This window comes from Vespula vulgaris, chromosome 10 (assembly GCF_905475345.1).
Source record: "Vespula vulgaris chromosome 10, iyVesVulg1.1, whole genome shotgun sequence".
NCBI classification, from domain to species: Eukaryota; Metazoa; Arthropoda; class Insecta; order Hymenoptera; family Vespidae; genus Vespula; species Vespula vulgaris.
In genome coordinates, this window is record NC_066595.1 from 7,851,182 (window position 1) to 7,878,485 (window position 27,304).

The following is a 27,304-nucleotide window of genomic DNA, read 5'->3' on the forward strand; positions in this document are numbered from 1 at the left end:
ATATATATATATATTATACATATATGTATATTTATACACCACACATACGCGCGCACGCGCACACACACACACACACATAGACATATAGGCGTGACGATAGTTTCGAGCTTAACACCTCACAGTTTTTCGTCACCCAAAGCTAACTGAGCTACGTCCCACCAACGCAACGCGATCGTTGAAAAGGGCAGGTGTGGTCGTGATGAATTTTAATTAGCCTTTGCGACCTCTTCCTTCGGAACTACGACCTTAATTCCTATCTATTCGCATATTCTCGCGTGCATGGCGTACGTCCGCGAGTAACGTCGACGAGATAAAGAAAAGAAAAAATGAAAACAAAAAAAGAAAGAAAAGAAAACAAGAAACAAATGGAATGAGAAAGTTTGTAAAAATTTAACAAGAAAGAAACAAAAAAAGAAAAGAAAGAAAGAAATTTTAAGCAAAGAAAAAGAAAGATCTATCTTTCTTTTACGTCTTCTCTAGTCACGTCAGCGAAAACTCGAATAAAACTGTTATGTAACAATGCAAACATAGGTATTAGTTAATTCGAGATGTCGTGCCTTTAGCGACCACGAGAAAATAAAGAACGCGATTTATTTTTATTGCTTTTTTAGTTATTTATGGAAAATTCTACTAATTTTTTGCTCCGACTAGATATATACGTCCGTTGGCTTAACAAAGACTGGCACGATAAATCTCTTCGCTTGTGAGAAAAGTTAAAAATTAACTCGGTCCATGCCACCGTCATTTATCACGATCTATGCATCCACGGTTCATTGTCCAAGACGAATCTCTCAGGAAAGAAAGATCGTTGCGTGAAACGCACGAGAAAGACTCTAATTTCACTGAAATTATTGCGGTTCTTCCTTTAACGTATGTAATATACTTTCTTTTTCTACTCGGTCGCTCGGCCATTATAAGACACACAAAAAAAGGAGAGAGAGAGAAATATGTACTAAAAGTTTCTTCATCGTATCTCGTAAATGATCGCTTTCTACTATTTCGCGATCACTTAACAGTAACGTTTTCTAAACCATTTGCAATGAAAATTTCAAGCTAATAAAAGTCTTTAACGATAAATAAACAAAATTTAGAAGATCTCTCTTAATAATAAACGTCCAATAACAAGCGAATACGTCGAGTACTTTAAGGTTTTTCATTTCTCTCGACGCAGTTGGGAAATGAAATCTGCGATCAAAATGAAGAGCTCCCACTACAATTATTCTAGATCCCTCAGAGAGCATTCTAGCTGTTGAGGTTATTGCAACGAGCAAGTAGAACGCGCATACGTTACCCTTCTCGTCGGAAGTCAATTATCCACACTTCCTTCCGTAGCTACTAATATCTTACCTGAAACATAAGAAGAAAAAAAAAAGAAAGGATTTACCACAAAACAGTTGTTCAAAGAAATTGGATATAGTGGAGGAATATCTACTATAACAAATTCGACTAGAAACTTTTCGGTGAAACTTCGAGAACTACATGCGTAGTTGTCTTCAAAACCGATATTTGCGGTCGTCGAAATTCGTGAAAGAAAAGAAGGAGAAAAATAAAAAGGGGAAAAAAGTTTTTCAGTAGATACGACCGCAAGAAGAAGATCCTATTTAATTGTGATTCACGAGCGTGGGAACGGTTGGAGACGAAGAGAATAAAATTAAAAGGAATAAATAGTGCGCAGTGCGGTATTCGGTGCATTCCCGGAGGTGCTTACACGTAGACACATACACAAACATACACTGTGTTATACAGGTATATATGTACGCACGAGGGCGCATCCCCCGTTTTTACATTGCTTTCAACTACTACCACCGCCTTAATTCTCCGTCCTCCTCTCTCTCTCTCTCTTTCTCTCTCTCTCTTACTCTCTCTTCCTCTCTCCCTCTTACTCTCTTTTCCTCTTCTTTCACGAACAGCACACAGTAAAACGAAAAGACCCTCGACGCAAGAAACTTTCGTGTGGATATCACGCAGGTATTTCACGAGGAAAAATATTTTCCTACCAAAGTTCATCCCCTCGATCCCGTGACTCCTTATAATCCTCCTCTTTCCTTCCTTTAAATACGAGAAACAAATGTTGCATAAATCTACGAATGAAAAACTTCATTTCGACGACTCAAACCGACTGATCCTTTTTCTTTTTCATTCTCTTTTCTATTTTCTTTTCTTCTCTTTTTTTCGTTTTTCCGTTTCCTGCATTTACAGAAAACGCCTTCTCAGAACTGTGTTACGTGAGTACCAACATCGAATACAGGAATAAGAAGAAAAATTCAAACGTATCTCTCTTGATATAGGTAGAAAATATGTCTTCCCTCGAAAATCTCTTCTCCTCCAACGAGCATGCTTCTTGTTTATTCCGCAAAAAAATGAATATGCCTTTGTATTCTCTTTACGTTAAATAATATATATATATATATATATATGTGTGTGTGTGTGCTTTTAAATAGATAAAATATAACCTTAAAATATATAGAAAGCTACAATATTAAAATATGGAAACATTATAATCGAAAAAAGGTAGTCAAAAGAGAAAAGATTAACGATCTCAGTGTTAGTAAAAATGAAAGAGAAAAAAGATTTGTTACTCTTTAAATCCAGCACCGGTTACTACTACTTCTTCCTTTTGGTCGCATGGTAAAACTGACGAAAAATTTGCGCGATACGTGACCACAAATGTGACCGACTCATTACACCTCGCTAACGCCATACTGGTGCGTACGATATAATCGCGCATGCTGTATCCCTGGGAAACGAGAAAACGTTTACTCACTAGCAAATCTCGGCCGGGTAATCAGACCAATTACGTCGAAATGTTGTTATACGTTACCTAGAAAATGTATACACGTTTATATACATATATGTTCGAATACGCTCGGAGGATATCATCTTCTTTCTTTTTTTTCCAACCTCACGATAGACAGTAAACACGGTCACTAGTTATAAACAAGAATAAAAATCCTTAGAAAGCTTGAAACACAACCGAGTTACATAGTTAATAATGCTTTCAAACTTTCGAAATCTAGAAAATATCTCCTACTTTTTTTTAGAGTAACATCAATTATTAAAGATACCACCTAATCCTACTATCCGCTTTTATCAGTAACTTTTAACGTTTCTATCATTTACGACTCGCTTCTGTCGAAGTTTTAGTTTCTTCGTACTTATTCCGTTCCATTGAAATGAAGAAATACTTTTTAAAATACTCTTGTTTGTTATAATCCATCGTAAATTAGATAAGACTTTGATTTTATCAACCAAAAACTTTAACTAAGTTAAAATATCATAACGTTATTATCGCGTTGAATGTCGAATCAAAGATAAAATCAAATTGTTTTTATCTATAAAGTAAAATTCCGTAGAAATCTGTATTGTTCGTGAATAATTTGAGAGACCTTTCGAAACGAATACTGGTAAAAAAATTGGTAATGTTTAACTACCAGCATGTAAATTAAGTAAATGAGCTTTCTGTGGGCTCCTTTTGGTCTTTTACCAACTGTTGGGTTCGAACATATTCCGCGATACTACTACGTTCTTCTATTAATCTTCTGTCATTCATCTCCACCGTTAAACAAAGCGAAGCTATTACAGTACCGAGCAGAATTTCAAAGTGTTCGTTGGACAGGAAACCTGGATTCGTATCGATCTTGTTGTACTCGGATATTAATAAACGTAGCAATTTAAATTGCATTTCGTTTGTCCAGTTGCAATAAACTTTTTTCCTTTTTTTATTGTTTCTGTTCTTTCCTTTTTCGTTCGTAAATATTATTCTTCCTAAAAAATACGAAGAAAAATATTGTGGGATACAGGGAAAGACAAATCAAAAATAGGAAAGAAAAGAATAAAGAATTGCGTGGTGAGGGAAGAATTATAAAATCGCGAATAATTCATAAATCTCCTTGGACAAATCAAGATGGTTAGTATAAATTTATAAGGAGAAGTGAGAAAAGGAAAACAGGAATGAAAAGGAAACTACGGTTAAACCGTGTGCCGACGCTTTGCGTTAATTAGTCCGGATTTCTCTTGGTCCTCGAATAATACCTTTGTCTTTCTATATCCTCGATAAAGTGGTCCATGCTGCTGGTTACATGTTGTACGTAGGTCTACAAGAGAGAGAAAGAGAAAGAGAGAGAGAGAATCTCCCTTATCCTTTTTTCTTTTTTTATTATTTCAAACAGTTTCTCACCAGGATTCCAAGCTAATTCTCTCTCTATCTCTTTATCTTTTCATTCGAAACATATGGAAAAGGAGAAAAGACCGAGAAAAGGAGAAAGATAAAATAAAAAACAGTTAAAAGGCTGTCAAACGCTAAGCCAAAGAAAAATAAATGAAAAATTAGAGTCATTTCTTATTCCTTATTCCTATTTCCTTTATCGCTCTCACGTCCGTTCGTGGTCCCTCGAATTTGTCAAGGGTCAAGAAGAACGTATGTGGGTAGAGCTTACACAGAGTTTTTACAGATACATCTATAACCAACACATAAATGAAGGAAAAAGCACATAAAAGAAACGATTTTTGAACAAACATCTTTTACCTCAAAAATTTATTCTACATTTTAGTACGAGAAAATTTTATTTTTTTCTTTTATATTCTTTTCTATTCTTTTTTTTTACCTATATCAAAAAGATTTACGAAAACGTAAGTATACGTGTTATACCTATTTATAAACGATCTTCGCGATCTTACCAACTATAGATTTGAAACGAATCGGGTCATCGGAATGAAACCGGTTCTGGAACAGTTCATCCCTATTTTCCGAAAAGAGGCAAACAACTACGAGACTGTAAGGATAAAGAAATCGGTTTGACAATTTTTTACTCGCATTTGACTATGTCCTCAAACGAAGGAAAAAAAAATAAAAGGAGAACGAACGAATAAGGAGAATTCAAGTTTTTTTCAGAAGAAACGTTAATTACTCACTGAATTTAAAGTAAATAAAGTTAATTACTTACTAATCTAGACACAACGTTAAAAAGAAGCATAAGACATTTTTGTAATTATATCAAAATAGGATAAAGTAGTATATAATCGACGTAACAGTTAATTGTAAACGCGTAACATTGTCGACGTCAACGACGTAATCGTCATCGAAGTAGAAGCAATGAGTGAGAGCAACGTCGATTGTGGCTTTCGAGTTTAATGGCCAAATCGTATTCGGCACGTTAACGCGATTAGTTCGCTCCATTAGCGCGTCAACGCTTAAAACGTTGCACTAGCGTTGCACGCGCTTCTCAACGATAGAAAGTTGTTCCCGATGCCAGAAATTGCTTCAAAATCGTGCTAAAGTGTGTGATGTCGAAAACGAGTAATAATTCGAATCGATGATTGTCAGGCGAGACAATGACGGACGGTCCATATTAAAAATCATGTTAAAAATAATATTAACATAGTCTTTTTCCATCTTTCTTTTTTTTTCTCTTTCTTTTTGTTATTCTTCGTCCTTTTATTTATTTCTCTTGAGTAAACGTGTAAGAAATGTTTTCTAACCCATAGCACACATCGAACGATAGTTCCCGAAGAACTAGAATAACTTTCACCTCGCTTCTAAGGTGCGATTAGATCGGATTCACGTGCGCTCGTACGAACTATTCCACTGGATCTTCTTCTAGTTCTCAATACGTACGGGTCTTACGTTTGCGTATACTATATATATTTATATACCTACAAATAGATATACATATAGATATATATATATATATATATATATATATATATATATATATATATATATTTATATATTTCTAGACATTCTTATAAGAAATCGTGTTTTCGAGTAACGTTAAGAACAATTTCTGATACATTCGAAACGACGTAAGGATTGGAACGAAAAGAGAATTAGTAGTTCTTAGTTAAATTTAAAAAATAAATTAATAGCTCTTCGTTAAATTTATTTCTTCATCTTTTCTCTATTGTATTTCGCAATCATTTTTACTTCTCCTCCATGTAAATTTATTTTTCTTTTTCTAACAAATTACGTAACTTTTATTACAAAAACCAAATCTAAAATCAAATTTATGTAAATTATTTTAACAAGAGCATAGACTATCGTGATAGGTGGAAGGAAAATTTCAATATTTTTTTATTTGACTAAAATCGATTATCCTGAAAAGGCATGCGTGAGAGAGAAAGAGAGAGAGAGAGAGAGAGACAGATAGATAGAAAAAGAGATAGAAGTACACTTGAGCGACTCAGATAAACACGCGATCGTTCGCACGCAACGCGAAAACTCGTCTCGAATTGGTTCGTTTCATCGAACTCCTATACCGGACGTTTGTCTGACCGAATTTCATTCTCAAAGAATTTTTTCTCGATTGTGAGATAAACAATATGCATTTATCACTAACGTTCATTCATGACAACTTTTATTTTGATAAAAATACGAACATTTAATCCCTATTGTTTATCATAAAATATATTATTTCATTTTTATTTTCAACTACAATTATTGACGGGTATTATATACTTTTCAACTCGACATTTGCAAAAGTACAGATAGAGATTACGTGAAAATCTCCTTCGATTTCGATTCAATGCAATAATTGACTCGTTCTAACGATTTAAATGCGATCGGAATGATATAATGCGCTTCGATCGCGTTAAAAATTAATGAGCGGAAATGAAAGAAAAAACAGAAAAAATTAAATAAATAAAACAAATCAATAGTTTAGTAGAATTGTATAGAACGTATATATTGAAATACTATTTCAAAACACATTCTTTGTAATATTTCGAAATACAATCCATTCGCTACGAATGAAATTTCCAATACTTGAGAAAACTGATAAGCCTTACCGTAGCAACGTTACAAAAGATTTCGCTCGTTATAAAGCTCGACTTTTCACGACTAATTATGCCAGTACCGTGATGGGTTAATTAATCGACAAATTACTTCGCTTCGACTCTTAACTATTCGCTCAAGGATAATACAATTGCTAGTAAACGTGAAGTTGTTATAATCTATACTACAGGAAAGAGAAAACCAGGGAGAGAGAGAGAGAGAGAGAAACTCGATAGTGAATTCAAAACGATCGGCAAAGTTTAGGAATTTATTAAAAACAAAAGACGTTTAGTCTTGTGACTTCCATCGCTTGAAAAATAGCGCAAACCAATTATGAAACTCGAAGCAAGCATCTAATTAATATTTTTGCACCAAAATAACAAGCTGTCGTACAAGATAATGACACTTTACGGTCTTCGAAGAGTAAGTTTCATCGTGAGTTAACTAGATCCACGTCGTTACAAGAAGGGATTTATTTTTATCGGAGATCGTCGAATAATAATGATAGGGAAAGAATAACATAAGATAGACATGATCTTGATCATTGATCGAGAATCGAAACGAATCGAGAAAGTAGAAGCACGTGTCGCGGACATCCGCAAGTTCTCATGCATCCTACAAAACTACGAGAAGGGGAAGGTTCAATAGACATCGTTGTAAAATTCTGAATATCAAAAATATCTAAAAAAAAATAAAAAAAATAAAAAAACAACCACAAAGTGACATCCGTTTTTGGAGAGATGACACGCATAGAGCAAACAAAGTAGCGTGTCTTTAATGATCGATAGACCCTCGAAATTCGAGGCTTTCAAAGAAAAGCATCGAAGAAGAAAAGAAAACGAAAGGAAAAAGAAAAAAAGTGATAAAGGAAGGAAGGAAGAATAATGAAAGGAAGATATGCAGATACATAGAATGTCATGTTTGTAAAATGTTGGAATAAATAAATTCGTGACAAAAAAAAAGGTCGCTAAGTTTCAAGGTTATTGCCATTGAAATAATCGCTAGTATGTAGTAGATCATTAAACATTTTTATCAATGAGAATATTTATATTCTTACCTTGGTATCTCTGGACGTATGATAATAGTAAACAAAGACGAACATCCAGGCGCATGACAGAAGGAGCACTATTTTCACGTTTCGCCGCATGTCCAAGGGTGGTCGTGTCTCTCTCTCTCTCTATCTCTATCTCTATCTCTATCTTTATCTCTCTCTCTCTCTCTTCCTATCTCTCTCTCTCTCTCTCTCTCTCTCTCCCTTTCTTTCTCTCTCTCTCGCGCGCGAATACCCTTTATCACGACTCAATCTTTCTCTCTCGTGACTTCTTTTGAGACTCTTCTCTCTCTTCCTTTCTCTTTATTTCTCTCATAGAACGTAAACTCACGAAAACACGCACACTCGCGGCCGAGAATACAGCGTGACACCACCAAAAAACACCAAGAACGCGAACCCGCCGGCAGCCGAAGCCATACTGCCGTGTATTGCCGGCGCGCTTCACTGACGCCTCGCCTCATCGCGCCGAGTCAAAAGCTTTCGTCGTTCGTCGCTACGCTCCGCCATTGTCGCTTGTAACGCCTCCTACCGACATCCCTTAGTAACATCCATTTAACGCGCCAACTTTAAACGTACGAACTTTTCCTCTGCTATTCATTTTGTCTCCATTTGTTTTTTTTTTTTTTTCAAAGGCTACGCTTCCTTTTTTCTTCTTTTCCTTTCCTCTTATTTTCTTTTCTTTTTTTTTTTTTTTAATTTTTTTCTATAACTTTTCTCGATAAAAACTTTTCTATCTTCTATTCGTCTGTGATAATAAAAAAAATCTTCAAAATTAGTATAAAGATAATTCTAATCTCTCGTTCAATTTTTATTTCGATGTCTCTATTGGTTTTCGTACGAATTGATGCTTTCTAATGAGCGTAATTCGATATTGGGAGGAATATGATAAATATCTTCGAAAACGCCCACTCGACTGGAATGAAAAAGATAGTAGTAGTTGGTTTGAATACCGTGCTTCTCTCGCACAGTCCATCAAAAACGATTTTAAACGAAGGATCCTCGAAAGGAGGAGGAACGAGATGTTCTTGTGAATATTTGTCATTTTTTTGATTCAACAAAATGTCTTCAACGAATGTTTGGTTCACTCTATTGCTTTATTTTGGATTGGCTTTTGCGTGGATGGACGAAAGGTAGATTTTTCTTTTAAATGTTTTATTAAAAAAATCATACTTCAATGTATGATACTGTTTTTCTTAGGCCAGTTCTCGAGGCACAAGATGGTAATTTAATTATATCCAGCGCAAAGGATAGAAATATCACTCTTAAAGTATTAGGGAACGGTTACATCAACGTTAATGAAATTAATTTACTTCACGTCGCCTTGGCTGTAAGCTTACACGTTTTCTTGTAAAGCACAGGCAGATGTGAGATTTCAGATTAAAGATTCCCTTTTCTTCAGGCTCAAAATGCGACACGTCTGATGGAAAGATTGAGAGCTGGGTATCTCGTTCAAGTGGATAATAATCTCGCAAGGCTAATCAATCTCGTTGAAGGTCCTACGGGTTTGCAAAGAAGGATTGCTATGTTGGAAGGAACGGGAGGAAATAGCTCGCGTTCGCCCAGTAGGCGATTGGTAACTCGATAGATCTTCGCAGCAAAGTTAATTATAAAACGATTTTCTCGACAAATTATTTTATATAAATTGTTTACAGCCTTATTCGACCGACAACTTAACGAGAAATAGTATACGCCGTACTAACGAAAGAGTAAGTATAAAATTTCAGTAATAAACGAGAGAATATTTTTGTCCGACAGTGATAATTAAAAGACAAAAAAAAAAACTTTTTTACAATTTGTTAAAAATCAAAGATACGAAGATTGGAAGAGACGGTGAGAGAGATCGAAAATAAGCTGAAAGAGAATGCTTGTCAAAGTAATCCTTGCGGAAATGGCGGTACCTGTCAAGATCTTTACGAGGGATATCAATGCCTATGCCCTTCTAGTTGGGAGGTAAAACGAGTATTAAATAGGTCTTACGATCTTTTAATATAATTATATCGTAATTATAAAATTTTGTTCAGGGACCTAATTGCATGACGGACGTAAACGAGTGTGCTAGATACCTTGGCACAGATCTCGGATGCCAAAACGGAGCAACCTGTTTCAATTTGCCTGGATCTTATCGGTATGTAATATCGATTTAGTTTCCTACCGCTCAATTTTAAAAATACATCGACGTTTAGATGTGATTGCCAAGCTGGCTGGTACGGACTACATTGCACAAAAAAGGACTCCGTCTGCAGCAGGGAAAACTCTCAAGAACTTTGTGGACACGGTATATGTATTCCTAAACCCGGAGTCGTCACTGGTTACATTTGTCTCTGTGATCAAGTATGTTGAAAAGATATAAAAAAATTCTACTTATATCTATATTTTTATAAAACTCAATTTGTCTTGAGGGATGGGAAACCGATGGCAGGAATCCAGCTTGTACGAGGGACGTAGACGAATGTGCGGCGAAACATCCACCGTGTTCAGTAAACCCTCCAGTCACCTGTTTCAATGCACCCGGTACATTTTTCTGCGGTGCCTGTCCTCGAGGTTATACCGGAAATGGTTATTACTGTACTGACATCGACGAATGTTTGGAAGATAATGGTGGTTGCAGTACCTCGCCTCGAGTACAATGTATTAACACAATGGTAAAGATCGATTTATATATCAAAGTATTTCTCGAATTACTATTTCAATCGAATTAACTTGACTTAACGGATTCCTCGTGAGTTTCACAATATTCTACAAATTAATTCGGGAAAGCTAACGAAGCGAAATCTTTTTGTAAGAGAAATCCTTCGAAATCCCTTTTAAACCGAGAGCTTAAGAGAAAGAGTGTAGAGTCGATTATCGTTACGCAGGGATCAAGGGTCTGCGGTCCGTGTCCTTCAGGATATCATGGCGATGGAGTTTCCTGCATCTATGTTGGTCCTTGTAGGATTAATAACGGTGGTTGTCACCCGTTAGCAACCTGCATCGAAAATCCTGCGCTTACCAGCTCTTATGTACAGTGTCGCTGTCCAGCAGGATACCAAGGCGACGGACTTGGTCCAAACGGTTGTCAACCTGCAACTGAAATATCGAATAATTCATGCGTCAATCATCCTTGCGTTCACGGCACGTGCATTTCTACTTATCACGGATATCTCTGTAGATGCGATCCTGGATACACAGGTTTATTTTTTGTTAAATAATTAACAAATGATCGAACGGCATCACGACTAATTCATTATTACAACGCAGGAACAACGTGCAATACTCAAATCGATCCCTGCTCGCCTAATCCTTGCAAGAACAATGGAGTCTGCATTGTTACCGCTGGAGCAGTGACCTGCAATTGTTCTACCTCTTATACAGGCAGTAGATGCGAGACGCAACGACAAACTTGCGGTGGTGTATCTCGAAATCCTATCGGCCACTTAGAGTTTCCTATTGGTGGGACCACTTACCAACATGGACTCAGTTGTGCCTGGGTTTTGGTGACCAATTATTCTCAAATCTTGAACGTCACTTTCACGAATTTTAACTTGGAAGATTCTACCGATTGTAAATTTGACTTTCTTCAGGTAAAATATTGATTTAAATATGACAATTCCTCGCTAAATAGATCGAAAATAATATAAATAATTTATAAAGTTATTAACAGAGATATATATTTACTTTTAGATACACGATGGTAGAAATGCTGGTAATCATATGATAGGGAGATTTTGTGGTAACGCTTTACCCAATAAAAATGGAAACATTGTTTCATCTCACAACGCATTATATTTCTGGTTTCATTCGGACAGCACTGTAGCACACGAAGGCTTTGCTTTACATTGGAATACGATCGACCCGATCTGTGGTGGAATTTTTGAAGAGGATTATGGTACAATAACGTCACCTGGTTATCCGGGAAGATATCCTCCCAACAGAGATTGTTATTGGTATATTTCTGTAAGAGAGGGAAAAAGAGTACAATTACATTTCGGACAACTGATGCTCGAAGAACATACTACATGCAAATACGATTATGTCGAAGTTCGTATCTGTTGATTTTTAGATGAGATCATCGATATGCAGCATACTAATTCTGTTATTTTACAGATTACTACAACATACAATAATGAATCTCTAGGTCGTTATTGCAATCATAGTCGACCCGGACCTGTTATTGTACCTGGAAACGAAGTTACACTTTACTTCCACTCAGATGGCTCAGGTCAAGATGCTGGTTTCCAAATTCATTATTCAACAGTGGAAGGTAACTGTTTCCACAAGATACATATATCAGTATATATATATATATATATATATATATATATATATATATATACACACATAGAAACAAATGAGAAATTTATGAAAAAACGTCTACATTTGAAACATGCATCTTATATTCAGGTATACCTGGTTGCGGTGGTTTTTTTACTTCGAATGTTGGCTCGATCCATTCCCCTGGTTCTTTGACGTCCTATCAATCAAATGTAAATTGCGAGTGGAAAATACAATTACGACCTGGCGAGAAAATACAGATCACTTGGCAAAAGTTTAGTCTTGAAGAATCTACCAGTTGTAATTTTGATGCGGTCGAGGTAATCATACGAATTTATTTATTTATATCAAAATAAAGAAAATCAGGATTACGAATAAGAGGATTTAAAATTTTTTAGATTTATGATGGAGATAGTACAAATTCGCCATTGATCGGTAGATATTGCGGCGAGATCATGCCGCCGACTATTAAATCGAGCTCCAACACCGTAGTAATAATTTTCATGAGTGATTGGTCCTTCGAAATGGAAGGCTTTGCCTTATCTTACGAAGTCATATGCGGCAGAGAATTTACCGAAGAAACTGGTGTCATTACCTCTCCCATGTATCCAAATGCTTATCATGCTGCGAGAACTTGCATCTACGAAATTATCTTACCACCAGGCAAAGCCATAGTTCTCACTATCCTCGATCTGGATTTGGAAGGAATGGGCAATGATTGTTATTTCGACTCTCTCGAAATTTTCGACGGCGATAGCGATAATTCTACTAATCTCGCTACTCTCTGTGGCTTCACATCGGCCGAAACATTTTATTCAACGTACAATTACATGTATCTCAAATTTACGAGCGATAATAGCATTCAAGGTCGAGGTTTTAAACTTAATTACACTTCCATAGATCGCAGTAAGTAAAATCATCATATACTGACGTTTCTATTATTTCGATCAATAATAATTTCAAAGTCGTTTCTTTTTTTCTTAAGGATGTGGAGGATTGTACAGAAGTCCTAACGGAATAATTCAATCACCTGGCGAAGACAGTAATTATGACAATAACGAAGAGTGTACTTGGATAATTCAGGCACCTCCAGGATACGTCATCCAACTTACTTGGTTATCGTTTAATCTCGAATATCAAATACGTTGTAGAAACGATTACGTTAGCGTTTATGAAAATATTTCGAAATCGGAAGATAGTCATTTGGGAACGTAAGTCGATCTCTCATATGTCGTTTAATTATTATTAGATTACTCAATGTAATAATTCATTATTAAAGTTCTTTTTATTCGTTTTAGTTATTGTGGCAATAATAAACCACCTATACTCACTTCTCAAGACCGAACGATGGTGATATTCTTTGAGACCGATTCGAGTATCACACTAAACGGATTTATGGCTACGTACATCTTTGTCGATGTTTCCAAAGTTTGCGGTGGTTACTACGTACAGCAAAGTGGCGTTATCCGATCTCCCAACTATCCAGGAAACTATCCACATTCGAGGGAATGCGTATGGGTCCTCGAAGCACCCAATAGACAAAGAGTTACCCTTACAGTCGATACCTTCGAGCTTGAAAGTCATGAAAACTGCTTATTCGATTATTTGGAGATAAGGTATAATGCAACGAAAAGAGTCTTTTTTATTTTTTACAAGTATCTTTTCTTTTCTTTTCTTTTCTTTTCTTTTCTTTTCTTTTCGTGAAATACGCATAAACTATTGACGTATTTTAGAAATGGTGGTTACGAAAATTCACCTTTGATCGGACGATACTGTGGCACTGATATACCAAAACAAATTATCAGTCAAACGAATCAATTATATATCAAATTCGTCTCTGATAATTCACTTATGGAAGCAGGTTTCAGCATCGATTGGGATAACACAGCGGAGGGTGAGTTGTAACGTAAAAAGAAAAAAATAAACATTTCTTGTAAATATTCCTTTGAATTTTTTAAGTAAAAACTATCTCTTTCAGGATGCGGTGGAACATTAAGTTCCGCCAGAGGCGATATTATATCACCAAATTATCCACAGGCATATAGCAGAAATGCCGAATGCGTCTGGAGAATTGCCGTTTCCGCAGGCAGTACAGTGGAGCTTACTATAATTGATCTCGATTTGGAAGATCATATAAAATGTAGATACGATTATGTGGAGATATCCGAAGGCACCTCTCGTACACGAAATGTAGAACGATATTGTCATACTCATCCATCGATTATAAATACAAAATCGAACATAGTGACCATTCGTTTCCGTAGCGACTTTACCATATCCGCTCATGGTTTCCATATTAAATATGAAACCGGTATGGCGTATTTTCATTCTCGTTAAAGTTACGTCTGACGATATTGAATAATTCATTGTATTTTTCTGAATGAATCTTATTTTTTTCTCAGTATGTCACAACACGGTACAAGGTTTCTGGGGCGTCATAGAATCACCTAACTTCCCAGACAAATACGAACACTCGAGAAACTGTAGTTGGATAATCAACGCACCAATCGGTAACAAAATTAATCTGACGTTCTCTCATTTCAATTTGGAAGGAACCGGTGAAAACGATAGCTGTCATTACGATTATCTCGAGATCAAACAAGGCTCTAACAACGTATCCAACAGCGAACTCGGCAAATTTTGTGGCTCGGACAATCTTCCTCCAAAAATTCACTCGTCGGAACATCAAGTTTTTATCAATTTCTTTACCGACGATTATGTCAACAGTAATGGCTTTCGATTGGAATGGGTGGTAGATGGTTGTGGTAAACATTTGACTAGGCCTTCGGATATATTCACCTCTCCTGGTTATCCAATACCGTATTCGCGATCAATCAGATGCGAATGGCTAATCGAAGTCGATTATATGCATAGTATCGAAATCACAATGCATGATGTAAGCCAAAAAGAAAGATAACATTCGTTGGAATAGAGCAGAGTTTAATATTTCAATTTTAATTGTTATCTTTTTTATTATCAGGTCGACATCGAAAGTCAAGAGATTTGTCTGGATAAATCCGTAATTATCTACGGAGGGGAAGATGAAAGTGCACCGAAATTAGTCACTTTATGTCACTCCAATAAGCCGGTTATCTACACCAGTTCCGGTAACAAAATGTTTGTCACGTTCGAAGGGAATCCCTATTACTCTTCTCGCGGTTTTAAAGCGAGCTACAGAAGCGTGCCTCTAAGATGTGGTGGAAGATTTACAATGAATACCGGTGTCATTCATACAACCAATTATCCCCTCAATTATCCGCATAATCAAAATTGCGAGTGGTTGTTGCAAGTTGATAAAAATCACGTGGTGAATGTCACCTTCGAAGACTTTGATATCGAGGATAGCAGAAACTGTAGCGATGATTACGTAAAAGTACGATAACGAAAATGATCTCTACTTTTAGAGAATTTCTATCAAACTTGTATTATTTTTTTCAGATATTTGATGGACCAAGCAAAGACGACTACTTGTTGGGTACTCACTGTCGAAATCAGCTTCCTCCCTCTTACGTTTCAACGGGTAACGAAATGTTAATAGTCATGAGAAGCGACAGTATAATATCTGCAAAAGGATTCAAGGCCACATACAAAGCAGCATGCGGTGCTCGTATAATAGTAAAGGACCAAGGTTTCCTCGCAGAATCCAGCAGTAATATATTGAATTGCACTTGGATACTCGTAGCAGAAAATCCTGGTGAGTTAACAGGTCTATGGAAAAAAAAAACAAAAAACAATTTCCTTCAACTTTTGAGAATCTGTCCACGTTCGTTCGATTCGTTTTCAGCCGATCACGTGACAGTAACGTTCACGCATATGGATCTCAACTTGGTACAATTAGGTATAATGACGCCTCAAGAAAACCAGTGTTTCGTAGATTATCTCCAGGTAATCGAAGGCGAAGACATGGATGGACCTGTTCTTGGAAAATGGTGCAGTAACAAAATTCCTCCACCTATCACGAGTACTGGGAATGCTCTCACTATTCATCTATACGTAAAATACGGATACAATGATTTCTCCGCTATTTATAGTGTCTTGAATTCTGGTGAGTCATAGTATATTTCATAATCTTTCGATAGGTTATTAAAATCAATAAAAATGATCTTTTCTTAGCTTGCGGCGGAAATTATACGTCTGAACGTGGAACGATCGCATCACCGGGTTATCCTAATCCTTACCCCCTCAATTCCGAGTGCGTTTGGATTTTAAATACTTCGCCTGGGAACAAAATAAGTATAACTTTTAGCGAGTTCAATATTCAGCAAAGTGAGAATTGTGACTTGGATTATCTCGAGATTCGCGAGGAGAGTGGAATCGGTAAACTGATAGGCGTTTTCTGCGGTCAAGAAATCGATTCGATCACATCCTCGAGCAAACTCTGGATCAAATTCAAAAGTGATACCGAAAGTGGGGCTAAGGGATTCCTTGCCGATTATAGTTTCTTACCAGGAAACGAACTTTCGGGGACAATCGGTCGAATCACTTCGCCTTTATATCCTCTCTTATACAAAACTGTAGGTACTTATTCGTGGCGAATTACCGTCGAAGTCGGATATGTCATTCGATTGGAATTGAAAGAAATATTTTTAGAGAATTTCGATATGAGATGTCACAATTCGTTAAAGGTAAATTGTCAAGATCAGTTTAATGCAAATGATATGATAATGAATGAGATCTTTTTTAGATTTATGATGGTTATAATAACGAAGCATCGATCTTGTTGGAACAATGTTCTCGCGTGGCACCTCCACCATTCGAAACTTCGAGTAACATGGTTTACATCGTTATGAACATTTTTTACAGTGGATTTGGCAATAAATTTGATCTTAACTGGCTTCAAATACCAAAATCTTTCGTCGATGAACAAAAAATGAAGGAAATTAAACGTAAGTCGTTAGTTAATCAAATTTTACTTTACTGAAATTAATTTTACAAAATGATTTACAGTCTCGAAATGTAGTAAAGAAGTGGCTTTGACAAACGAGGGCAACAGTAGTTATATGTTCTGGTCTCCTGGTTGGCCACACGGTTATGAAGAAAATCTTGAATGTACATGGATCTTCACTTCGCCTCCAGGAACTCATCTTGTCCTTAGAATAATATCGATGAACTTGGAAGAAACTGTTGATTGCATAGATGATTACGTAGCCGTTTACTCGGGATACGCCATGACTTCAACGGAGAATAGTGTCCTCGAAAAAAGATTGTGTCTCTCCAATGAAACTTGGAACAAGATAAAAACAAAAAATATCATGACGGTTAAATTCGTTTCGGACACTTATTTCAATAAGACCGGTTTCAAAGCTCAAGTTTATAGAGGTCAGATTTTTTTAGTCTTTCTTAGAAGAATTTTCTTTCCATTAGATAGATATTCATCTTAAGTTAATATTTTATTGTTAACGAATAGAATGCGGTGGTGATTTAACGGGACCAAACGGAGTGATCGAAATCAATAATAAAACTATTATAAGTGGATTAAGTATCTGGCGTTTCTCATGCGAATGGATCGTCACCGTAAAACCTGGCAAAACTATACAAGTTAAAATTCATGATTTGTCCACGTTAGAAACACAAAATAACACGTGTGGACATAATTACATTATGGTAAGGACGATTTAATTTTAAATAAAATACATTCTCTAACGTGCTTTACTTTTCAGTTGAAAAATGGAGGAGACGCGTCTTCTCCTTTACTAGGAACTGGAAAATATTGCAGTGACATAGCACCTGCGCCATTAGAAACGATCGGAAACAAGCTTTACGTTCGAGCTGTTGGTCGTGCTAAAAGTTTAATGTTTAAATTAGCATATAAGTAAAAGATCAACCATTTTGTCCTTCTTGCAAATAAATTACCACTGCAAAATCGTTAATTATAACAAAATTTTCCAGAGAAATGAGTATGGATTGTGGCGGTGAATTTATCTTATCGAACGAACAGAACGATCTAGAGATCACTACTCCGAATTATCCAAACATTCCACATCCTCATAGCGAATGTATTTGGAAGATCATGGCGGCTAACGGAGAAAGAATTTCTATTCATTTTATAGAGAGATTTGATTTGTCTTTCACTACAAAGTAAGTTTCCACTTACCACAGTACAATAATTGTATTGCAATTATAGTAATGAATAAAAAAATATATATACAAAAATATGTTTTAGCTGCGAAAAGGAATATGTTGAAATAAGAGACGGTGGAACAGATAGTTCGCAATCATTAGGACGATTTTGCAAAGACACAGCACCCAGCACTATAACGACGAAAGGAAACATGATGTACATACATTTTTATACTGATGTACTTGAACCAAAGAATGGTTTTAAAGCTGTCATTACATCTGGAGGTAAAGCTTGTACCTAAACTTTTCCTATATATATATATACATATGTATGCGTATATTTATCTTTTATTTGATTTATTTCATCGAAAAAACTTTGAGTCATAATCAATCAATGTAACAGATATGTGTGGTGGTATTCTGAGAGGTACGCATGGTGTTCTTACTTCGCCGGATTATCCTCACTCATATCCTAAAAAAGAAGTCTGTGGATGGTGGATAATCGGTCCACAGGATCACACTTTGAAGATTCAATTCCGTGATTTGCATCTTCCAACACGGCGTAATTGTAAAACAGCTGATTATGTAGAAATCTCCGAACAAACTCCTACGAATAAATCAGGTACATTAACGATCAAATATTGTTTTACAATATTCTTACAAGTTTTTCTAATGAAACTGATTGTCATGTTTATTATTAATTTGACTATAAATTGTTAGTAATCGAAGTTCTCGGAACATATTGCGGAACTCAACTGCCGAATGTCATCGAGACAACCTTGAACGAGGCTTTTGTCACTTTCCATAGCGACGATAGAGATTACATCTCTTTTAGAGGCTTTAGCTTAAATTTTACATCCAATCAGGAGGGTAAGAGATATTTTAAAACAAACTTTTTTTAAGAAAGTTAACAGTTTTTCTTCTTAATTTTTTTAATTTACAGTTTGCGGTGGTGAACTTACCGCATTGAGCGGAATAATAAAGTCACCTGGATATCCAAATGTAATAACACGTTCCAGGTACAAGCACTAACGCAAGTTTATAAGATTAATAAAAAAATGCAATATATTTTCTAATAGATATTTCAACTTTTATATTTACTAACTTTACTATTTACTTACAGATATTGCGATTGGAGAATCAAACTACCATTAGGCTATCAAGTAGTAGTGGATATTATAGATCTTGGTGCGGTTGATAAATCCTTTAGAAACAGTTATACATTATCGGTAATTAAAATTTTGCAAAGAATACTTCCTTAGTAGAAAATCAAAAGGAAGAAAAACAATAAGAAAAAAATTCTACAAAATATAAAAATTTCTTTCTAGTTCTACAATGATTTCCAATTCAAAACAAAATTTAAAACGTTATTGGATAATACAGATCTATCACAAATTACAAGTAGTAGTAATACACTGATGATCAATTATTGGGCTCCAATTGGTTACAGAGGCTTTAAACTTCGATATTCGGCTGCTGTACCTGCTCGTATGTTTTAAATTTTCAAAAAAAAATAATAATAAAAAAAAAACAAGATCTTTTTATTCTCCATTAATAATCGAATCGTTTCAGCTTGCGGTGGAGTACTTACCAATATACAAGGTGAAATCAAAGCTCCACCTGCTCCCTATAATATGTCCGCGTATTTATGTGTATGGCTGATCAAACCACCGGAGAATTTGATCGATTATGCCAATTACACGGGATTAACTTTGACCCTGAGAGTCACTGGCATTATTAGTGAATGCTACAGCTATACTTCGATTGCTATCAAAGGTAAGTAAAACGATATTTCATTAATAAATCATCAAAGTTTCATTCGTTACTTCTTTTTTTTTAGACATTGGTAAAATTTGTGGTAACATAACAAAACCGAAATACCTGAGAAGTCCATTGATCGAAAATGAATTGAAAGTAATTATCTATCACTCTCTCTCTCTCTCTCTTTTTCTCTTAAAATCACGATCCATTAGATTCATTTAAAAGATTTAATGAAACTATATTGATAATTCACAGATATTAAATAGTAGTAGTTCGAATACAAAAGGACTGCAATTTAATGTAACGTATCAATGGCAACCTTGTGGTGGCATTCTCCAAGGCCCATCTCATACTATAACTACTCCAAAGAATATTTCTTATCCTATAAATTGTGCCTGGCAAGTAAAATATGCGAACATCGGTGAAATGATAAATCTTTCCTTCACTAAATTTGATTTAGTTAGCAATTGCGAAATTGCTTATATTACAGTCAGGTATGCGATGCCTCTTTATTTAAGAAAATAATTTTCATTTTCCACTTAAAATAAATATTTTTAGAAATGGCGGTCCGATGTCACCGAAAGTTGGTACTTTCTGTGGAAATATATTACCGGACGATATCCTCAGTAGTTCGAATCAACTATGGATCGAATATTATGCATCAGCAGCACCTAACGAATTCGAGATCAAACTCCAATTGGCCAATCATGGTTGCGGGGGGACTTTACGAGATTTTAGCAGAGAGATTGCTTCGCCTGAGTAAATATCTTTCTAATCTACATAGAAAAATCTACATAGAAAAAAATATGTTTTAGTATAATATATACTGATCTATATCGATATATCTTTCATCTACATAGAAAAATTTTATACTATCTACATAGACTAATCCACATAGAAATTTTATATTAATCTACATAGAAAAAAATATAACGTATTCGTTCTTTTAGATTCCCGAAACAATATCCAAACAATGCGGAATGCACATGGGAAATAATGGCGGAAAATGGTTATCACATAGGATTGAGCTTCGTAAATCGATTCAATTTGGAGAGTAGTATTAATTGCGAGAAAGATTACATACAGGTACGTTTCAGTGATCGAATCCAAATCTTAGATACTTATTTAACTTCGAAATCGATTTAACTTTGATTGTTACGAACAAAGGAAAGTTTTAAACGTTGAAAAGTTAATAATGTCGTAGATATTCGATTGGAAACCAAAACATAATAATATTTATGGAAATTGGACCGAATTGGGTAAAGTTTGTGGAAGAGACACACCGCAACCGTTTACTTCTACGACGAATCGAATGAAAGTTATCTTTCGTTCAAACGAAGCCATACGAGCCGATGGTTTTCGCGCAATTTGGAACGAAAATTGTGGTGGTGTCTTTACTGTGACTAAAGAACGAAAGACGATCATATCACCTGGATATCCGAACTACTATCAACCTAACTTAAATTGCAATTATACTCTCATAACCGATACTAACGAAGATATCATCGTACAGTTTCTTGAATTTGAGATCGAACACAGTAAGCTTACAAAACAAATATTAACTAACTAACAAAAATTAACAACGAAATACTAGATAAATAAATTAATGCGTTTTACAATTTAATTTGAATTTCATGTCGGATAGTTTGTCGATTCGATAATTTGACCATTATCAGTCAGGAATATCCATTTATGCCTTCGGAAAAAGCAACTTGGTGTGGCAATGATATGCCACCTTTGCAAAGGTCAGCATCTCGAATGGAGATCATTTTCAAAACGGACGTATACATTCAAAGAAATGGCTTTGTATTCGCTTACTTTATAAATAGTGAGTTGAATTGATAATTATCAACACTTTGAACCGTTCCAAGTGGTTAGTAATAAAATGAAATTTTCTACATTAATAATAGATTGTGGTGGGTTAATAACCGAACCAACGGAAATAAAACCTTTGATGTATAAGGACAATTATTTTGACAATATAAATTGCACTTGGGTGATCAAAGCTCCGAAGGATAAAAGCATAGTACTTCGATTTGAGAAATTCGTCACGGAATCTATTGAAAGGTAAATTTTAATCCATTTTTCTTTCTCTTTTTTGATAAAACATATCCAAATATTAATTTTGTTTAAGCTGCCATTACGATTACATTGCCGTTTATGAGAGCGAATTAATCGATTCGGATAAATTGATGGGAAAAGTTTGCGGCAATTTAACCCAAACTTTACCCGTCTTCAAAACTGATTCGAATAACATGGTAGTGAGTTTCGTTAGTGATCGTTCGTCGAATTACGGAGGTTTCATTGGAAAGGTAATAATACATATCTGCCATTGTAAAATCGTTAAAAACTAATCGAGTTCTATCGAAACGAATAATAGACAAATGACAAATTTTTCAGATCTTCTTCGGTAATAGTCCTGCTGCTGGCTGCGGTGGTACACTGAATCTAAGCAGTGTCGCATCAGTGAGTTTTAGAACTCAGAAAGGTGCAACGTACCAATCGTTCGAAGATTGTCATTGGACGATTTTGACTACAGCAGGAAAAAATATTAGATTGACGTTAAATAGTATGGATATTAGAACCAATCCAAGAAACGATACTGTTACTGAGGACTGCCCCAACGATTATCTCGAAGTAAAACTCGTTTCTTGTCATCGATCTTTTCAAATATAACGATTACACTTTACAACGCTTTCGATAACTTAATCCATTATCATTTTAAGATTCACGACGGGGCAGGACAATTTGCGGAATTATTGGGTAAATACTGTGGAAACGTACCACCTCCAGTAATAATTACAAGCTCAAACAAAATGTGGATAAGATTCTTCACAGATGGTACCGTCGAAGGAGGCGGAGCAATCGGAACTTTGGAAGCTATAGATTGTAAGCGGTTTCTCGTGTTTATCGAATCGACCAAACGAAATAACGTTCTTATGAACTGATTCGATTTTCCAGCACCTTGTGGATTGACTTATCGAAAAGTTAATACAACGAAAGCTTACATAACGTCTCCTGGATATCCCAACTCGTACGAACCTGGTATTCGTTGCAGTTGGATTGTGGAGAATTCTAATGAATATAACGATATAATGTTCATTAGATTATTGGAATTTAATATGACGAATTCGAAAAATTGCGACGATGAATATCTGGCGATCTCAGATTCCGAGGTAATTGAATTAAAAGCTAATTAAATAGTGATAAGCGAAAAAAATATTTCTTTTCTCTCTCTCTCTCTCTCTCTCTCTCTCTCTCTCTCTCTCTCTCTCTCTCTTTCTCTTTCAATAACATAACTTGCATTTTCTTTTCCAACAGAATCGAAAATATATCGATCATGGATTTGGTGAGAATATGATTTTCTCTGGCATGCATTCATATGCAATAAATATCGAAATGGTATGGTACTTGATTGATACTTTGAAGTTATTTTCATATCTTTTCTTTTTATTTTTCTTGCTTTCGTTTTCAGGGAAGTAATTATGCCTATTCGTCGTACAAATTTTGCGGAGAAGAAAAACCCTTCGAATTTTATAGGTAAATCAATCTTATTGATAACTTCTTCCATTTTATTTTTCTACGACACAAATGTGTTGATTATGTAACTGATCAAAATATTTAATATTTATCATATTACAATCGATCATTGGAACGTTTTAATATTAAAAAGAAAATGGCTTCTCCGTTTTATAGTACCAGCAAGGAATTCCTTATCCACTTCAAAACAACCTCACGAAGAAAAGGTTTCAAACTTGAATACGGCCTATCTAATTGCAATCGAAATTACACGGCAGATGAAACCCAAGGTCGAATTGTGCATGGTGAATCCGAAAATTGCTGGGTCACGATCACTACCTTGCCAAATCGTACGATCTCTTTGTACTTTAACAACTTCAGAATATACGACGAGGAACAGTGTACAAGTAGTGCTCTGCAAGTGAGAAAAATATTTCTTAATTCAATATAATTACTATGTATCATTAAGAATTCTTATGATCGAATAATTTATCGTAGATTCGCGAAGGAGATTTTAGTGGTAATGTTTTGGCGATACTTTGCGGTTTTGAAACTCCAAGTCCAATTTTCAGTACAGGCAATAAACTCAGTCTACATTCTTGGTCGTCAGGAAATAGCAATTATATGAGCTATGATATAACTTATGTTACCACAGACGCAGGTATTTTTATGCAAAAAAAATATATATATTATATATTATATATAATATATATATATATATATATATATATATATATATATATATATATATTCGTCAAAACAAAAAAATGCAAATTTGATTTATGCGAGTACTTCTGATTTTTTTTTATTTTACAGGACGTGGTTGTGGTGGTAAGATATTTAATTATGGCGGTACTTTCACTTCGCCATTGTACCCAGATATTTATCGAAATAATACTGTGTGTGTTTGGGACGTGAGCGTACCTCGAGGATTCAAAATTTTCCTCAAATTCACAGTCTTCGATATTGGCACAAAAAAAACTTGCGAGCGTAACAACGTGAAAATTTATGATTTTATTAATGGCGGAGAACGTTTATTAAGAAATACTTACTGTGGAGGGGTAAATATGTTTTTTTTTTTTTTGACATAACTATCTAATCATAAAATGTAAAGTATAGAATCTTTCCAAACTCGAACTATTCTTTTATATTTCTTTAGGACGATCCAGCGAGATTCGAAGCAGAAGAAAATAGAATTCTCGTGGAATATACTTCGACAATGAATAACATTGGAACTGGTTGGGTTGCAGTCTTTATGAGCCAATCCATTAGTAAGTATAACAGATTTATCGAATTTCAAAATTACATGTACCGTACCGATTATAAATTACTTAATTGCAAATCAGTTTTATACAATTAACAATTTTCTACGGAAATATTTAATTCGATATTATCGAAAATTATTAATGATTATAATTATATATATATATATATATATATATATATATATATATATATATATGTATGTATATATATTCATTGATTTTTATTCAATAATTAAAATTAATTCAATATTATTGAAAATTATTAATGATTATAATTATATATATATATGTGTATATATATATATATATATATATATATATATATATATATATATTCATTGATTTTTGTAATTATTTTTATAATTTATTGCGCCTAATGATAGACAATGCTTCATACTTCATCGATAATAATGTTTGTGATATTACCACTTGAATATGTTGATTATTATAAGTAGCAAAAAATATTTCTTGCCCATAGATGGCGTTATAAAGTATAATTATCGACGAAATATAAAGGGTTATCTGTTTCTAGGCGTAACATTAGAATAAATAATTACAAAAAATAAATATATAATAAAATGTTTAAAATATAAGTGTCATCTTTTGTGTGTATTACAGCACACCCAATGGAAATACGTGATTGGTGATTACGGACTGGCATTAAGACTAGAAATTATGACATTGTAAATAATAACAACTCAGCTAGATGTATCTTAAACTTGATAATATAATGTAAATAGATTAAAATAAATAACAACATGTTTAAATACTCATTTTCCTCTTAAATTTCGAGTACATTTAAATCTGTTTCTCTCGTACAAGAATAAACAATGACATCTTCAAGAAGTCTTTCTCTCTGTTTATCACAACAAGATCTTACTGGGAAACTTCAAACATTAACTTCTTCATCGACGTTCTCTTTGTTAAAACAACAACCATGCTCTTCTTCAAAATTCTGGTTTTCTTCGCACTCGACTTTGCCTTCCGACACCAATGTCGATTCTTTCTCTTCTTCCTCATAATTATATTCATAACGTTCATTTGGTGTTTCTCCATTTACCTTATTGTCTACATAACGCTTTTTCTGTTTGAATACCTTATCTTTATCTTCTTCTATATCATCTACATTAATAGACTCTTTGGCGTTCGATTCTTCTACCTTTTTGTTTTTCGAATGTTGACACTGGCTCTTCTTTTTTGTCTTTTTATCTAGCTTAGACTTCTTATTCGATGTACTCTCTTCTGTGAGATCGATGTTTTCCGCATTAACCGTGGACGTCGATTTACTACGAATTTTATTTTTTTCAATATTAGAATTTTCAGATTCCTCGTTGTTAATTTCGACCGTTTTCGATACCTTCTTTTTTTTATCTCGATTTTTTGATTTTTTCGAATCATGCTCTTTAACAATGTTCTCTGTCTTTGCGTCCGTTTCCGTTTCTGTTTCAGCCTCCATCTTCTTCTTCTCCTTCTCCATCTTGTTATCCTCTTCTAATTCTCTCGGACGTCTCCTATTATGTTGTTTATTCTTCGAGTTTAAACCTTTATTCTTGTATTTTTCCTTCGCATGTCGTACTTTCTTATCATGATCAACTTTGACTTCATTTTTGTTATGTTTGTTCTTTGACTTTGTCACCTGGTGCGACTTTTTTGACTCCTTCAATCCATCCAAAGAATTCGGTTCGGAAATAGAAATCTTTTTCCTCTTCTTCGATTTATCATGCTGCTTCAAATGTCTCCCTTCCTTTTCCAAAGTTTTTTCCCTGAAACGATTTATCGTAAACAAAAATTTCGAAAAAGTACATCAAGGACGAAACAAAGAAACACAAATAAAAACATCTTCGAAAGATTTAACACAACTTACTTCGATTCGGAATTTACAATTTCTTTTTTCTTTCTATGTTTCTCTTGAATGTTACTCGAAGATTCAACTTCCTCTGATTTTACCTTCTTTCCAAATACTTCTGTAGTCAATATAGAGACTATCAAAAGCGTTGTTATCAAAACCCAGATCCTATGTTAAAGTATAACTTAGCTTATAAAAATTCATAAATAAAGATGATAGATAAATAAAGGAAATTAGAAAAAACGATTAATCGCTCACCGCATCTTTCCAAATTTAAATATTCCTTTTCGTTTCTATATTCAATGTTAACCAAGAGAAATTGATCATAACAACTGGCTACGTCGCATTCTAGGTGCCCTTTATATCTTGCTCCGCTTCTGCAGATATCTCGATAAACATACAAACGTTCGTTCCTTCTCCTCGCCCGCTTCTCTCTCTCTCTCTCTCTCTCTGTTTCTCTCTCTTTTCCCCTCCCGTTATCACTCTGACTCTATCCGAGGAACAGATCTACGAAACGAAACGAGAATATGAGAGAAAATAGCGCGTTTAGATTAGAAGAAGAGGGGAGGAAATCCTCGAGAAAAGCGAGCATAGTGCGAAGTTCAAACGTTGAAATCGATTTCCGATCGACCTTGAAACGAAAGAGTTCACATTTCGCACGAACACGTTTCTTCGCATATATCGTTTTTTAAGCTTTGTTTCTAATATTTTTAAAGCTAAATAGAAATTTATCTAATCGATCGATACCAATCGATCGATGCTAATCACTTTCTGACGTAAAT

At 34.8% G+C, this 27,304-nt stretch overlaps 3 protein-coding genes across 3 annotated transcripts in view; 1 reads left to right on the top strand and 2 right to left on the bottom strand.

The window, feature by feature from the left end:
- LOC127067198 (polypeptide N-acetylgalactosaminyltransferase 2) overlaps nt 1–8,267 on the bottom strand; it is a 99,110-nt gene extending 90,843 nt beyond the window's left edge. The window contains exon 1 of the mRNA XM_051001842.1: nt 7,827–8,267. Coding sequence (XP_050857799.1) covers nt 7,827–7,916 — 90 coding nt within the window. The 5' untranslated portion in view covers nt 7,917–8,267. The remainder of the gene's footprint in view (nt 1–7,826) is intronic.
- Nucleotides 8,268–8,777: 510 nt separating this feature from the next.
- On the top strand, nt 8,778–25,443 carry LOC127067197 (cubilin). The gene is made up of 53 exons (XM_051001841.1): nt 8,778–8,950; nt 9,018–9,147; nt 9,220–9,393; nt 9,473–9,526; nt 9,630–9,770; nt 9,842–9,945; nt 10,004–10,151; nt 10,220–10,462; nt 10,676–10,988; nt 11,058–11,380; nt 11,481–11,837; nt 11,904–12,060; nt 12,201–12,391; nt 12,470–12,977; nt 13,057–13,282; nt 13,370–13,687; nt 13,805–13,965; nt 14,050–14,382; nt 14,474–14,967; nt 15,052–15,444; nt 15,510–15,765; nt 15,856–16,116; nt 16,185–16,696; nt 16,756–16,957; nt 17,019–17,390; nt 17,479–17,675; nt 17,732–17,883; nt 17,961–18,149; nt 18,235–18,416; nt 18,535–18,753; nt 18,852–19,001; nt 19,075–19,150; nt 19,255–19,360; nt 19,460–19,619; nt 19,704–19,907; nt 19,972–20,045; nt 20,148–20,386; nt 20,451–20,651; nt 20,843–20,978; nt 21,097–21,430; nt 21,538–21,720; nt 21,803–21,959; nt 22,027–22,204; nt 22,293–22,529; nt 22,619–22,781; nt 22,854–23,068; nt 23,214–23,294; nt 23,368–23,432; nt 23,589–23,832; nt 23,910–24,072; nt 24,228–24,472; nt 24,571–24,682; nt 25,295–25,443. Exons 1-53 carry the CDS (start codon nt 8,880–8,882, stop codon nt 25,321–25,323), a joined length of 11,133 nt encoding a protein of 3,710 aa, XP_050857798.1. The 5' UTR covers nt 8,778–8,879; the 3' UTR covers nt 25,324–25,443.
- LOC127067201 (uncharacterized protein DDB_G0283697-like) lies at nt 25,438–27,246 on the bottom strand. The gene is made up of 3 exons (XM_051001862.1): nt 26,781–27,246; nt 26,541–26,690; nt 25,438–26,439 (listed from the first exon to the last, which is right to left on the bottom strand). Exons 1-3 carry the CDS (start codon nt 26,783–26,785, stop codon nt 25,566–25,568), a joined length of 1,029 nt encoding a protein of 342 aa, XP_050857819.1. The 5' UTR covers nt 26,786–27,246; the 3' UTR covers nt 25,438–25,565.
- Nucleotides 27,247–27,304: the final 58 nt, after the last annotated feature.